The 15,916-nt window shown below is 54.3% G+C and overlaps 1 protein-coding gene across 3 annotated transcripts in view; it reads left to right on the top strand.

Annotated features, from left to right (window-relative positions):
* Positions 1-13,840, top strand: part of DNAJB5 (DnaJ heat shock protein family (Hsp40) member B5) — a 29,441-nt gene extending 15,601 nt beyond the window's left edge. For all 3 annotated transcript variants that reach the window (XM_005311690.4, XM_005311689.4, XM_005311688.5), the window contains exons 3-4: positions 935-1,533; positions 11,690-13,840. In XM_005311690.4, coding sequence (XP_005311747.1) covers positions 935-1,533; positions 11,690-11,923 — 833 coding nt within the window. In that variant the 3' untranslated portion in view covers positions 11,924-13,840. The remainder of the gene's footprint in view (positions 1-934; positions 1,534-11,689) is intronic.
* Positions 13,841-15,916: the final 2,076 nt, after the last annotated feature.

Below are 15,916 nucleotides of genomic sequence, written 5' to 3'. Positions count from 1 at the left end.
TGGAGCGGCTAGCTAGTGTATAATGCTGACCTCCCATCATTAGCCCTGACTAAACAATTGCTCGCTGAGTTCAAAGCCTTTCATAAATTGCTACGTGTGCTGCTGCTGGCCCGTGAGTCCATGGCGCAGTTCAGACGCCTGGGGAGATGCAATAGATCACAGCACGAACGGGGTGTTCAAGGGGTGATGTGCTGCTGACACACACAGAGTACTCAGCACTGCCTTTGGCAGAACTTAGACTTCTCATTTGTGTCGCTAAATTAGTCTCAAAGAGCCATCAGCTGCCTAGTCCATATGGTCTTTGGACTCCAACAGTTACCGTGCTGTGAAATTTAACAGATTTACAGAGACTGAATTGCTTCCTGCAGTACAGAAGGAAGGAACACGGGAAGATGATGCTTAAGAGCCTTGCATGCAGGGGCGGCGAGTTATATGGGCCCGTGGTGCCTGTGCTCCAGGAACATTCAGGGCCCGGGGACCCGGCTCCACCAATGTTTGGGACTGGGTCTCTCCCCCGGCCCCGCCTGCTGCTCCCGGCAATTTAAAAGGCCCTGGGGGCCGCCGCCACCACCACCGGCAGCACAGCAGGGCTAAGGCGGCTTCCTGCCCACCCTTGTTCCTTGCCACTCCCGGAAGTGGCCGGCATGTCCCTTCGGCCCCGGGGTTACGGGTTGTCTCCACGTGCTGCCCCCGCCCCAAGCGCCGATTCCGCAGCTCCCATTGGCTGGGAACTGGTGCCTGTGGGCAGCGGTGTGCGGAGACTGAATTCCACCTTTGGTTCCCATGCTGCGTATTAGAAAAAAACAATAAAAGTCTAGTCAGGGTGGCCCAGCCGTCGCTCTGTCTGCATTCCCTGTGCTTCACACAGGACTAGAAGAGAACAGCCTTCTTCCGTGGATTATGTTAACGTTGTCTTTTCCTTGCTGTGTTCTAGGGCTCAAAACTGGAGGCGGTTCCTCTGGCGGCTCCGGCAACACTTTCCACTACACCTTCCACGGAGACCCGCACGCTACCTTTGCTTCTTTCTTCGGCGGCTCCAATCCCTTCGACATCTTCTTTGCCAGCAGTCGCTCCCGGGCGTTCAATGGCTTCGATCAGGAAGATATGGATATCGATGACGACGATGACCCTTTCAACGCCTTTGGACGGTTCGGCTTCAATGGCATCAACGGAGTCCATCGACGGCACCCAGAGTCTCTCCACACACGAAGGAAGGTCCAGGACCCACCCATCGTCCACGAGCTCAGGGTCTCCCTGGAAGAAATCTACCACGGCTCTACCAAAAGGATGAAAATCACCCGCCGGCGGCTGAACCCTGACGGGCGAACCACGAGGACCGAGGATAAGATATTGAACATTGTCATTAAAAGGGGGTGGAAAGAAGGAACCAAAATCACCTTTCCCAAAGAAGGAGATGCCACGCCAGACAACATCCCTGCCGATATCGTCTTCATTCTCAAGGACAAGCCTCACACGCATTTCAAGCGAGACGGCACAAACGTGGTCTACACGGCTATGATCAGTCTTAAAGAGGTGGGTCAGTGGGAGCTCCCCGCCGCAGTGCTCCTTGGAGATGAGTTTGCTAGTTTGAACAGAACAGATGAGAAGGGTGATGAACTTGCCCGGGATTAGAAGGTCACATAGGGTGTAATAAGCCAAAGCAAGAGAGATCTACAGAGTGGAGTGTTCTCCCTTTGCTTTACAGGCCAACATCTGTTCCTGTCTGCAGGAATTACAGACCTCAGTACTTCAGTCTCTAGGCCCAACTGAGGCTGTTTTAACTGCTCTAATTACCCTTTCCCCCTGCTTGGGTGCCAAGCTTGCCCTTTAGTATGGAGTGTTCGTGTCTGGAAAAGAGCTCAGACCCTGCCTCGGGTCAAAAGAGAAACTAGTCCGGTGGCTTTTGCCTGGTCAGCCCCATCTGTTGGTGTTGTCCCAAACACCCCAGCTTGTCAGACTTTGACATCCGTGTTCTGCACTTAAATACCAGGCTGACTGTGGCTGGGGAGGTGGGTTGGTCCCAGTGAGGTTGCAGGTTTGTTGGCATGGCTGCATGGGGGCAGTTTGCATGGCACCCTGGTCCTCACTATGCCTTGCTTGAGCCTATACCAGCCGTACTCTTCTCTTCTCTCCCTCCCGGGCTGCGTGTGCTGCATTATTTATTCAAGCAGCACATGAAGGTAGTTTTGTGCTTTGCAGAACAAGTAAGTTATGGTCTCTGGCCCATGGAGTTTGCAAGGAACTTTAGAGGGGACCCGATGAGCCAGAGCAACAGGCCGCGTGAGGCAGGAGTGGAAAGGAAGACATGGGTAACCCACATTCATGAGATGCGTGTTTGATGGTACTGCTGTCTAACTTCTTGTTAATAAGTCCCAGCTGGCAAGTACATTTAAAATTTAAATTGCTGGCAGCTGCAATTTACCATTCACTTCAGATTGTAGAGGTTGTCTGTCTTTTCATGTAGCTCTTGGTGGGCGGATTTTTTTAAAGACCGATTTAGTCCATGTTCGCAAATGCATTTTATAGAAAAAAATCTCAGCGGATCAGATCTTGGGTACAAACGTCTCAGTGTGTGCCCTTGAATCAGGATACTAATCAGGATGGCTCCCCTTCTAAAAGCTTGAGGGAACTTTCTCATGGGCTCTGTAATCAGAGGGAAGCATAGAACTACCAGGGTGCAACTTCCCCTCATGCATTTGAATGGAGAGCCACCTCACAGCCACACTGTGACCATTCAGAGCTGGGTGTTTTAGGGGACACTCTTCTAACGGTACGTTGGAGACACTGGAGTCAAGGTGACTTGCATTGACACTGGAAACCGACGTTTACTCTTGAAGTGCATGGCTCTGCGAGAGGCAGCGCTGTTTATGGAGTCAGACCTGCCGTATCTCAGATGCTTCCTCCATGCCTTCCTCACAACGATGCCTGGCACACCAGACCTAAGTGGGTCCTTCTGACATCGGTTTCATGTTTCCTGCTAAGGGTATGGGGGGGGTGGCACCATCAATACTCAAGGCAGAAAATCGGCCCCGTTCTGCTCCCTTTACCTGAGTGCTGCAACACAGGGGTAGAAAATCACCCCAGAGTCCTCAGCGGGCTTGGAGAGGGCAGCACTAGTTGCTGTGCCCCCCTCCTTGCAGCCCTGCTGCAGAGGGAAGGAGGGGTGGGGAGTATCCCTAGTTTCTAACCTGCTCTAATCAGAGCTGGGGCGGGGAATCACGGAGCCGTAACTAGTTGTTGGTTCTCAGTATCTCGTGGGTTGCCCTGGGTGGTTGCGTGGGAGGTGGGATCCATCCTGTGTTGGGAGCAATTGTGGCAGACTCCTGTCGTCCCTGGGCTCCTGCAGCCCATCGGGGAAACCTCCCCATTGTGACAGGGCTGATTCAAACCCTCTAGTTTAAAGCTGGCAGAGAGCCACGTTCTCAGTTCTTCATCCGATACGCCCCTCCCAGGCCTCAGGTCAGACATGATCAGCTGGCCCATCAGACTTTGACAACCATCTTCTGTAGCTATTGCATGAGAAAACCAGTGGCCAAACCGGGGGGTGGAGAAGGGAGATACTTCCCCTGGTCTCTGAGTCCAGGTACCATTGAACTCTGGTTTGATCATTCCAGTGACTCGCGTCTGTCCACGGCGAGCAAGCCAGCGCTGGGCGCTCGCTGCGACCTGGTACGGCCCAACAGGAGCGGCCCAGCAGGAGGTGTATCTGAGAGGGCTTCCCCACAGACACATGGGGGGCAGAAAACTGTCCGTTCTTAAAATGACATGAGCGGCTCAGTGGGAGGCAGAGAGAGGAAGAAGCAAAACTGCTGTTGGGGGGAGCCAGGATTTAGCTGTGGTATTGCTGCCTGAAGGTAACTTCACGAGTCTGAGTTAAACTAGCCCCACCAGAAACGTAACATTTACCTCCCTGTGAATGCTTCAGCTTAGATCCTAGTTTTAGTGACATCTGCCATTCACAGACCTTAGTGGCCTCCCTATTTGTCTTGTCCTGTCCCCTTTGAAGTCAATGGCAAAACTCCTCATTGGCTGTACTGGGAGCAGAATAAGGCCCATAGTTAAATTAGGTAAATCCCTACATTTTCAGCTTGGCACAGCCACAAAGCTTCCTCAGATTTAATCCATGAGGGCAAATGTCATGTGGGACCCCCTCTTTAATGTGGAGACAACAGGTTCCAGGGTGCAGTGCAGTTTGGGGGCTTGGATTAAGGTGGAGCATTCTATGCTGGGTCTCATTTCAGTGGGCTGCACAAACATAATAAAAATGAACTGCTCTCATACATCGAATTATATGCAAATGTGGTGTCCCGTGGGCTCCTGGCAAGTTGCCGGTGCGGTCCCTATCCTTTCAGAGTGCTGGGCACTAGTTGTTATGGAGCGTGATGTCAGTTGTCTGTCTGTCGTCTCAGTGAAGGCAGTGTGGGGGTTGGCCGTTCCACTACAGCCTATCCAGTCGAGGGGATTATTTTCCACAGTTAGTGTCGCTAATTCTTGCCTGGTTTCACTGGTGTTAAAGGGCTAGAGTAGGGGTGGGAACCATCTGTACTAAGGAAAGGTTAAAAATCCACTGTAGTGTCTGCTGCCTTCTTTCTTGCATTTCTGAATGCTTTGCCGTGTAACAAGCATGTCGGTTACACTTCCAGATTCTCCTGCACTAGCACGATGCTGCAGTGCCACGTGGGAGCTACAAGCACAGGAGAGGCTGTCTGTCTGCTTTTAAATCACATCCCTTGGAATTAAACAGAAATGGTCCAGGAGCACTTCTCTTGGCCCATTGAGCTCTCCGAAAGCTGATTCTAAAATACGTAAATTTGGGGCCAAATTCAAACGGAGTCCTTTGAAATCATTGACTGACACAGCCTGACGTGAATGAGGAAAGAGTTCAAGATATTGGGCGGGGGAGGAATAGTTTTTTCAAACAGTCTTATAGATGCCATAGTGAAATCAGTGCGTCAGTTTTCCTCTGTTGGCTTTCCCGTCTGCGCAGGGCCGGCTCCAGCATTTCTGCCGCCCCAAGCAGAAAAAAAAAAAAAGAAGCCGCGATCGGCGGTGGCAGTTCAGCGGCAGGTCCTTCGCTCCTAGAGGGAGTGAGGGACCTGCCGCCCCCGAATTGCCGCAGGTGCCGCCCCTCTCCCTTGGCCGCCCCAAGCACCTGCTTGTTAAGCTAGTGCCTGGAGCCGGCCCTGCATCTGCGTAAAATCTAATCATCTTAAAATGAGTCGATTGTGGTTTTGGTTACTCCGCCTGGCCTCGAGTCCTCTGCCAACTTGTAATGGTTTTCTGACTCTGCTCCCTGTTGCTGTATCGTCTAAAAAGCAAAGCGTTTCTATTTCATTTCACTTCTATTTATATTTCTTTCCATATATATGACCCTTAAGTGTTACTTGTAACAGAAATTTCAGACAAACTTTAACTTTTTAAAATGTGACTTGACCTCTTTGCAAACACCTGTGAGATCTGTGCAGGCTCCACTTGGTGACGCTGGTGCATGAGCTCAGGTGAGGAAGGAGGAGTTCGTTAAAACTGCTAATAACCAGTTTGTTGAAAGCACACGATGGCCTGATTTTGAGGGGGTGATGAGCACCCAGCTCCTGCTGAAGCTAATGGGAGCTCCAGGTGCTCTGCACCTCTGCAACTCAGGGCAAGGACGTGGTGAGGACTTCGGGGTGGGATTGTCAGGAAGGGATCAGAGTGCGCCGGCTGCTGCATGCAGACGGCGGGGAAGAGTGAGCGAAACTAACCTGCTCCCCTCAGCCTGGAGAAGGGAGCCAAGCTCCGCCGGGAATGCAGCGAGTTCTGAACCCGGGAAGGTCACCGTTCATCATCACAGACGTGCAGACAGCTGCTGAACTGCATCATTCTAGACACAGCCATTGCTACAGACTGTCTGCTTTTCACTGCTCTCGGTGACTGACCCTGGAGCGCTGGGGCTGGTCAGGATTGGGTTCAGAGCATGGGCTGGTTTGGTTCTCTCTCTGCCTAAAGGCGGCCCAGATTATCATGTGTAAACCAGAAAAGTAAGGTTGCTAGGGCCGCTTTAGAGGTCTCCAATAACACTGCATGGCAAAGCACCTGCAGACCCTTTGGCTGCATTGTCAGCACCGGGTGGATGTATCCATTTTACGGCTTGTTTGATTGATGGGTTTGTGGTGTCGGGCAGAGCCAGGAATAGAGCCCAGGGTCTCTCATTTTCATTCTCTCTCCAGCCACTGGAGAGCCTGCCCTCCACAGCCTGACTGCTCCCATTCTCGGCCTGCTTCCAAAGAAGCGAAAGTGATCCAGTGAATGTGAGCTGCCGCTGGCATCAGAGCTCTTGTTTTCCTCTGTCCCCGAAAGGGAGCCAGAGTGGGCCCTTGCACTGCGGCTGGGCCTGCATTCCCCTGGGTGGAGAAGCGAAGGGTACTTCGCTAATGACCGGGGGGAATTGCAGCCACTTGTGTCTGTGACAGCCTCCTCGGATGGCATTAAAGAATATCTGAATGGGGATATAGATTCTTCCTTTTGCTTTGTACTGTGATGTCTGAAATTGGCATGAAAGATTTTCCCAAAGAAAGGGGTAAGGGAGGAGAGGCCATGTTGTCTGCCTTAGACATAGCAAATCTATTCTTTGCTGCTTTTGCTCTGGAGGGTAGGAGTGGGCACTTATCTGCCCCGAAAGCCAAGGGGCAGGGCCAGCAGATCTTGGAGGCCTCACGCAACTGCACCTGTTAGCGCCTGGGTTCAGTGTGGGTGTCTGCTCCGAGCCCTGCTCCCAGGGGCTGGAGGGAGAGGGGGTTCGTGAGAACCTCCCCTGCGAGCAGCACACCTACTCAGGCTCTAAGTTCTTCACCCCCAGCAGCGTTGGCTCTTCTCGGAGCATCGCTCCACATCCCATTCGCTAACGGTGATGTTTTCCCCTTGATGAAAGCGAGGCAGCGTCCCCGCCCACGTGTGCAGCAGAGCTGTCGGGGTTATTTAGGGACACAAGGAGTTCCACGCTGCATTGCCGAGCTCTGTGGCCTGTTACCGCAGGCTGCCTTGCAGCGCCACCCCCGGCACACACGCGCCATTCCGCAGGAGGCAGGGCCTGGATTTAGTGCTGACATCCCAGGAGGTCTTTCTCTTTGCCTCCTCAGACGTGCAGCGGGAGAGCTCCAGCTCGGTCTCTGGCATTTACTGGTCGCACTGCTGGGGGGCTTGTTCCTCAGCGGAGCCTCTGCGTAGTTAGTTGCCTGATCCCAGGGAAGCTGCACAAGCCCAGCGCTCGTTCTGCAGATGGAGAAGTGCCTGTCGGAGCAGAGGCCCCCCAGCACTGACCTGCAGCCCTCCCTGTCACCCTGCCATTGTGGGAGCAAGACCCCAATGGGGTCACCTTTCCGGCCAAACAGCCCGAGGCTGGAAATGCCACAAGCAGCCAGCAAACGCCAGCCCTGGCAGCTTGGCTTGCAGCGTACCCGCAAGTGAGTGACTCCCACGTTTGGCCATACAAAGCCGCCCGTGTGCAGAAGCTGGAAGGGGAATGCTGCCCGGATTGAACCTGGGAGGCTGCGTGGCAGCTTCCTTGACTCCCGCAGGCAGACCCACAGCCGTGCGGAGAGGAGTTGTTGGTTACAGAGTGGCAATAAGCTAGTTCACGGGGACCAGGATCGGTCCCTGCGGGTGGTTTACACATGGCTTTTGCTGGGGAGGAACTTACCTAGCTCAGCTGCAGGGACGCGCTCTCTCTTGCTCTGGGCACAGCCGGATGGGGTTAGTCATTGCTGGGCTGGCCCTACAGTTTGGCCTCTGAGCAGCCCTGGCTGCAAGTGCTGCAGAGATGTATGCTCAAGGGCTTGTGGGGCAGAGGGAAAATGGACCGTGTGACTCTCCAGTGCCTATCCCAGCAGCCAGGAGCAGCGTGGATCCCAGCCTCTTCCAGAGAATGCAAGGCTGGCGTGGCATCCTGGGTACCCTCTCCCCACACCCCCAAAATCAGCACCATCAGCCAAAGAGTTTCCTACAAACTGGCACACGGCACCCCCCTTCCCAAGGGGCTGGCTCCCGGTTCCTCACTGGTGCGTGCAGCCCAGTGCCACAGAGTCGCTAAAAGCAAAGCCCAGAAATTGAACCCAGAAGAGCCCTCCCCCCGCTGCCCCTGTCAGCTTTGCACAGGCCCTCTTGAGTCGGGGAGGCCCCAGCGTGGGGGAGATGGAGCCCATGTCCAGCTACGTGCCTTCCCTTTACTAAAGAGGCGAAACTGGTTAAGATCCGCACCAGAACAGAAAGCGGCAATGTCTGAATGCGCCGGTACAGCAAAGCCACTACCACCCTGCTGAAAGGAGAAGCCAGGCAGGGCACTTCCTCTAGGTTCGCCGACCACCCAGTCTGTCCTTAAACCCTCTGTGGCGCTAGAGCCATGCTGGGAGCCAGCCACTGTAGCCTACAGGAGAGTGGGCTCTATTGGGAGCAGAGAGGAACCCTGGAGAACGGTGAACCGTAGAGACTCATCCCCCGTTGTGCTTTGAGGGAGCTGTGTGCAGGTTGTTGGAAGCAGTGGGTACCAGTAGCCGGGGGCAGAGGTGCATTGATACAGTTCTAGGTAAGCTCCCTGCCCACGTCCGACAGTGGGTCTCCCTGCTGCAGGGAGGGAGAGAACTTTCGAGAGCTTTAACTTCCAGGAAGCGTCTGTGCTGCGAGCACCGAGTGGGCAGCCGAGGAATGCCTGGCTCTTGCTTTCCTAGCCTTTTGGAGGCTGTTGGCAGAGGTGCTATAGATAAATCCAGCGCGCTGGGCCGAGATGCTGAGCTCTGGGAAGGGCAACAGCTGGTGAGCAGCAGAAACATTCAGTTACTTCATCAGGGACTGAACAACAAGGCCACAGTCTAAATTTAGCTTGCTGCTTCTCTCTCCCAGGCTCCTGGGCGGTCAGCGAAGGGTAGAGTGCGGCCCGTTGGGAACGCTCAGAAGGAAGAGGTGCTGCAGTTCAACCCCACTAGAGCGCTTTAGCAGACGCTCCGTCCTACTGCGGGGGCAGGGGGCAAGGGGGGTCTCATTTGATAGAGCCTGTAGGACTGTAGCCCTGCCCAGAGAATGATATTCGGGAAAACATGCCTCACAGTGAGAGACTAAAGAAGCTTGATCCGTTTAGTTCAGCTGAGAGAAGGCGAAGAGGTGACTTGACCACAGTCTATAGGCACTTAGGTGGGGATGAGATTTCTGGTGGCAGACGGCTCTTGAATCTCGCAGCCAAAGGCAGAACAGGACCAATGGCTGGAAGCTACAGCTAGACAAGTTCAGAGGGGAAATAAGGCCCTGTTTGTTAACAGCGAGGGGAAATACCCATTGGAGCAATTCACCCAGTGGATTCTCCGTCAGGTGGAATCACTAACTGGAGACGGGATGTCTTTCTAAAAGACGGGCTGTGTCTCGGCCAGCAGGGGAGGGCTTGATTTAGAGATTACTGGCCGGTGCTGTGCAAGAGGTCAGACCAGGTGGATGATGATGGTCCCTCCTGGCCTTAAAATCTAGGGCAGTACAGAGGTGGCCACTCCACTCCAGATCCCCACACGCTCCTCAGCACTCTTCTCGTCTGTGCTGGGAGACTGGCGTGCCCCGCAGGGGGGGTGCACTCTGCTGCCTCGGACGCACGTGGAATCGTGGATTTGAGATTGCCAGGCCCGGCATTGGGGGGTTTATTGGTGCAGTTTAGCATTCCTTGGGCTGACTGACCGACACTACCTGGCTGTAGGCAGGTTCAGGGCAAGCTTCTTGCATGCACAGCTCTGTCAAGCTGCCTTTATCCTGGCCTGCAGCACCCCTGCCCTTCCAGTGCCGAGTGTCAGGGCTGCGTCTGCCCAGCGTGACCTGTCCCTGCACACCAAGGCTGTTGCCTTTTATAGTTTGTTGGAAGTCAGGCTGCATGTAATGAGGTTCCTAAAAAAAGACACTGGGGCTTGATTTCATCAAAACCCAGCTCGTGTGTGACTGGCTGTTTCTGGGCATTTGCAGTTACCGTGCACATACCCTGCCCGGTTTGCTGGGTGCATACAGAATCCTTGGCTATGTTACTTGAGGCGTAGATCTGTATGTACTTTCCGTGAGGTTTTCCATCTGCAGTGTTCTTCCATTCTCCAAGCCAGATGGCTCATGTTAGAAACGCTCTAGGTTTTGGCTGATTTAGTCAGGACCAGCTGAAACCAAGCCACATATTGGCTGACAGTACCGGGTCCTGCTTACCAAGAAAGACACGACATTTTGGGGTAGTCGCTGTGCGGTAATTAAAAACTCCCGATTGGTGATTCAGTCGTCGGGTTTGAGAGTCACGGTGTGGGCAATGCACAGGCTGGTGGCTAGCGCAAGCCTGCAATTCACTGGATCCCGGTGAGCTCCGAAGTGCTTTGTAAAGCACACCTTGGGAATGGCCAGTGCCTCAGGCATTGTCTGCCGTGGTAACAGGCCTTGAGGAGACCTCCCCACAGCTCACTTGCTCCAAGTTCTTCCTGCAGGTCTGCTTGGGCCTGATCTGATCTGGACCTGAGCCCAAGAGTCGTTTCTGACCAGACGCTCCCCTCCCCCAGAACCCGAGTCAGCACTGATGCTTCGTGCCCCTGAGAACCAGGCAGTGCCTCACTCCTGCCAGCCGCTGCTGCGGATCCTTGGCACGCTCGCTCCAAAGTGCGCACGGCGCAGCAAGTGGCAGGAGTGTGGCATGCAGCCTCTGCCATGCCAGCCCCCTGGGCAGGAGGAGAGTCGACCCAAGCCTGAGACAGTCAGGATGTTTTCCAACCGGACTTGAACCCGACCCGTGTAGTCTGGTCCTGTCGGGATCGGGTCTGGCTGCAGCGTTCTAGCTCGTGTTGCTGTGCAAATGGGGAGCTGCAAACATCCACTGATTCGCCATTACTAGGGGGGCAGGGAGATTATATCAATTAATGAGCCGCTTCCAAGCTTACGATTTGTACTGCACAAAATGTGGTCAGGACTGTGTAGCCAGAGTCCCTGCCACACTCCGCAGCACCAGGGCACCTCGCCACTCCGTTGACCTGCTGAGGAGACAGTGACTCTGATTTCCTCTCCTTCGGGGTCTCTGCTTCTCTTGGTTCAGACAAACATGGGGTAAGAGGAGAAATGCAACCTGTCCTGAGCGCCCTGCACGCTTGGGTAGAGTTCTAGAGAAACCTGCCCCTCTTCTGAAGGCCTGAGGGGAGTGAAGAGTGGTGCCACCCTGAAACCACCCCCGGGGTTGAACCCACATGCCATGTGCTTTTCTGGGGCGTTCTCAGTAGAACACCCAGGATGTGTACATGGGGGAGACTCCTGTATATCCCCCAGATGATAATGGCGTTGCTGCTGCGTTGCAATAGACGTGAAATGGGCAACAGCGACAGGCCAGAGGCTGGTGTCATGTCTGCTGGGTGAGAGAGCAGAACTGCTAAGGCCAGTCGTGGGTTCCCGGCCCTGGGGGGGAGGGGTAGCTCAGTGGTTTGAGCATTGACCTGCTAAACCCAGGGTTGTGAGTTCAATCCTTGAGGGGGCCACTTAGGGATCTGGGGCAAAATCAGTACTTGGTCCTGCTAGTGAAGGCAGGGGGCTGGACTTGATGACCTTGCAAGGTCCCTTCCAGTTCTATGAGACAGGTATATCTCCATGTATTGGCTGCTCTACACACATGGGCTTTTTCTAGAGACCCCAAGTTGCAGCCAGTCTCACTGTTTGCTCTTCTTCCTTGCAGGCCTTGTGCGGCTGTACTGTGAACATTCCCACTCTCGACGGGAGGGTGATCCCTCTGCCCTGCAACGACATCATCAAGCCTGGCACCGTGAAGAGACTGCGAGGGGAAGGGCTGCCCTTCCCAAAGGTCCCCACCCAACGGGGAGACTTGATTGTGGAGTTCAAAGTCCGCTTCCCAGACAAAATAGCTCCGCAGACGAGACAGATCCTCAAACAGCACCTGCCGTGCTCCTAGAGCCCCTGGGCCGTTCTGCCAGCAGCAATACTTCTAACCCACGTGCCACAGCATCTGAGCTGCACAAAGCGGAGGTGCCCGATCACACTCAAATGCAAAAAACCCACGCTCCTTTCCACACGGTCCTGTTAGCCCCAGCCCTATCGCCTGCCCTTTGTCGGCCTCTGGTATACTCTCGCCGTGTGGGATTCAGGAGCTCAAACTCCTGGCTAACTTCTGGCTCTCTGGGCTGGGCGCCTTTTCCTAGAGGTCTAGCTTTTCTGCCTGGCACAAGCAAGTGGGCCTGGGCTGTGGGCCCAGGGAGTTTTATCAGCTGGTGGTTTTCACATCGCACGCTTTGAAGTCAGCTTCCTGGCTAGAGGATGAATTTGCGTTTCCTGAAACGCGCAGAGATTCCACCCCGTGTACATAGGACTCGGAAGGGTTCGTGTTCGCTTCACCTTTCTGAAGCTTGCTGCTGGTGGGTTCCATTAGTACCAAGAATCCAAACAAATTCCATGAGCGTGCACGGCACAGGCACGGTTTGTCTACACCATGGCCACCACAGCGGAACTGTTTCGAACGCGGAACCACGGTACCTGGGGGCCATGCTACTGTGCCAGGATTACAACGGATTATCTTCCATGCTGAATGCAAACCCTGAGCTGCAAGGCACCTGGTCTCAGACCCTTCTTAAAACCTAAGCGTCCCGGCTTTATCGGTTCAGAGCATGTAAGACAGGTGGGAATGGAGTTGGGCCAGCGTCCTCCTATCGGGGTGTTGTTGGCATGCCAAAAATGTCCGGTAGTAAAGGGAGGGCAGGGGGCCCAGGATGCGAGCTTTCTTGTTCAGGTGTGTGGAGTTTGCATTGCTGCTTTTATATATAACCCCATAAGGGTTTTTTCTGGAGTGGTTCATCCCAGCTCTTTTGGGGATCAATTCAGCCATATGAACATCACGTCTGTGAGAACGTAATCCGTGTGTAGCAGAAGTGTAGGTGTAAAAGCAGAGCCAAGTGTGAGTGGAGCTGAGGTTTGTTTTGCTGGCGTTTGAGTTACGCTGTAGGGATTTAGCAGCAAGAAGATTGTGCATGTAGATATTTTCCTGCAGGGCAGATGGAATTCAGGACGCGTTTCGGGGAGGAGCAGGAGGGAATCTGCTTGGGTGGCTTTGTTTTTAAATGCTGTATTTTTTTAAACTTGGATTTCCATTGGGAGAATTTTTATATTTCTTACCTACGTCAGCCTATCTTGCCAATATCTCTGGGGCCGGGTTCTTCCGACAATGACGCATATTTAACCTGCCTTTGGGCCGGTTCAGAAGCTGATCCTCCAAAGAGGCACCATGTTTCTAGTCAAGCAGACGGCCATTGCCCTAGGAGTCCTCTGGACTTGAACTGAGAGGGTTTCTCTGGGCTCCTTCCCTGTGTCTAGGCCTCTGACAAGCCAGGCCTTGTCCGAGCACCTTGGGAATCTTACATTGGTAAGTTTGAGCTGACTTTAAGCTAACTTGGTTTTAACTGAGGTATTCTGGAGTGTCCATTGATACTCTGCTGTGGGACGTCCACCCCAGTCCGCTATGTACAGATGTACAGTGTGTAACGTGTAGGGGGAAGGGAATCCAGGGCAAAGACGTCGTTCTGGAGAGGGGGAAACTGTCACGCAGCGCTTAATTTATAAACCCGTTGGAATGGTTACGATGATGCCTTGTCCCTCCGATGATGCGTGTTCGGTTATAAAAACAGAAACGCTGTTCAGATAACCCTGACGGGGGAGAGGAGCCGGGAGCAGCAGTCCAGGCTGGGAGCTGCTTTGTTTGTCTCAGTTTCAATGAGATCCTGAATGTTTTATAGTGGGGTCTTTTTTGTATTTTTCTGTTTTTTTTTTTGTTTTTTTTGTAATGTCAGTATTGAGAAAAATAAAGTATTTTAAAAATAAACCTGCTTGTTGTGTGCTGGCACTGTCAGTGCTGGGGCAGGGCAGGGGTTCCCTCGGCCATGGCACTCTCGACACACTCACACACTCACTCACTCACTCTGTGGCCTCACATCCAGAGACAGCTCCCTGCGGCACTACCCCTCCCAGCGGAGTAAACCAGCCCTTGGCGCTCTGCTCCTGTGACTGACAAGGGCTCAGTCTGTCTAGTCTTGTCCCTCCTTCGCTTCAGGCCGTTGCTCCATGTCCTGATCCGTCTCTCTGAAGCTCTGCCGGTGCTTTTGGGCTTACTAGACTCCCATCTACAGCGCCCGGCTCCAAGTGCAGTGGGAAGTGGCGTTTTCAGAGACCTTTCAAAGCTGGTTTCTTGCGTGGACCGTGGGGATCTCTCAGCCCTTTTCACAGGAGTAAGTTTGTCCCTTGGCCAAAGTTTCCATCCCCCCCACCGGCTAGTGCTGCGGGGCTGTGACTGAGAGCGAGGGCCCCCGCGAGGGCTGTGTGCGCTCCAGGCATTGGAGCGGAAGGGGCTGCAGCCCTGGAAAACACACCGACCTGCAACCCAGTGTTCCAAAAACCACCGCTTTCCACCTCCTCCCTGAACATCAGCCTTGATTGAAACAAAACATGGGCCCAGTTCTGCAGCCTCTGCGGCGCTGGTGTAGCTGGAGCCCCCGTTCCTCTGGAGCCCCCCTTAAAATGGTCACACTAGAGAGTCGCAGTGGTCCCATCTGGCCTGGGAATCCGTCAATCACTCTGCCTGCACTGATGTCCCATCTCTGGAAAGGGCCAGAGTCCAGGAGCATTGAAATCCGCCGTTGGTCCTGTGAGGGAGGGGAAAGACTTGGAGCAGATTGTTGTCTGCAGATGTCGAAAGGGGGGAAGAACGGTCTTCCCCGAGGATTGTCCCCATCCCAAATCCAGCAGGGCAGCCAGATTTCAAAGGTACCATCCCATGTCTCTGCTGAGCTGAGTAGGGGCAGAGGTCTTGTAACAAACTAACAGACCGTAGACTCTTTGCTAGCACAGGGGTTTGCAGGATGGATCAGGGGATGCTGGTAGTTGGGTAACCCCTTGCCATGGTCATGTGACAGGCCCAGACACTCGGCCACTGCCCCTGGACACAGGAAACTGCCCCAAGCTAAAGCAGTGTATTCCCCCCTTTTCTTCATGCACCCATCCCACCAGCCCCTGCAAAGCCCGGCCCCAAGCCGAGTTCCGACCCTGGGCCGAGAGACGGGCCGCAGACTGCGTGGAGCCCACGAGGGGCCGTGCTGTTGGGGCTGATTCTATGTACAAGTTGCTCAGCTGCCACGGGGGAGGGGCGTCCGTATAAAACTCTACGACAAACGGGGGCCCTAGTCTGTTAGAGTCAAACCTCTTCCTCTGAGCCTCCATCTCCCAGGCCAGTTCCTGACCCTGAGGCGAAAAGACCCAACAGGCTTGTGTGCACGAGCTGGGTCGCGCTGGCGCACGGGGATGCAGGGGTACCCAGGGCTGCTGGGTTGTAGTGGTGTAACTGAACGTTAAGGACTGTAACACCCCCTGATAGCACAGTACGTGGGAGTAGTAGACAGAGTGCTAACAATATATCCCCTCCCAAAGCCTCGGAGCCCAGCTCTGACCCCCCCCGTTCCCCCTCAGCTCCCACAACAGCTCAGCCTACATGCCAGGGAAACTGAGGCCCAGCTAGGCCAGCGCACAAGGCTGAGAGACTCCTGCCCCCTTCACATGGGACAATACAGGGGATGCAGAGAAGGAACATGATCCGCCCAAGGGCACGCAGCCCATCAGCAACAGGGCTGCAAAGAGAACCCAGGCGTCCTGGTTCCCTGACAGAACCACTAACCCACCTGCTCTCCATGCAAAGATGCTGCTGACCAGTGCAACTTCTCCCGCCAGTCCCGGGTGTCGGGACTGTCTTGCTGTGAGATCCAAACCCCCGTCCCGCTTTAAGTGAACGTTTCCCATCTCCAGGGCAAAGGGGCAGTTTGCCCCCCGGTCCCCATTTGAGAGGGGCCCCAACGTGAGTGGCGGCGTGACCTGGCCCACGGGCATGCAGGCTCCAACAGGTGTGTGCGGA

The sequence above is a fragment of the Chrysemys picta genome, chromosome 6, assembly GCF_011386835.1.
Source record: "Chrysemys picta bellii isolate R12L10 chromosome 6, ASM1138683v2, whole genome shotgun sequence".
NCBI classification, from domain to species: domain Eukaryota; kingdom Metazoa; phylum Chordata; order Testudines; family Emydidae; genus Chrysemys; species Chrysemys picta.
This window is presented reverse-complemented; position numbering and strand designations above follow the sequence as displayed.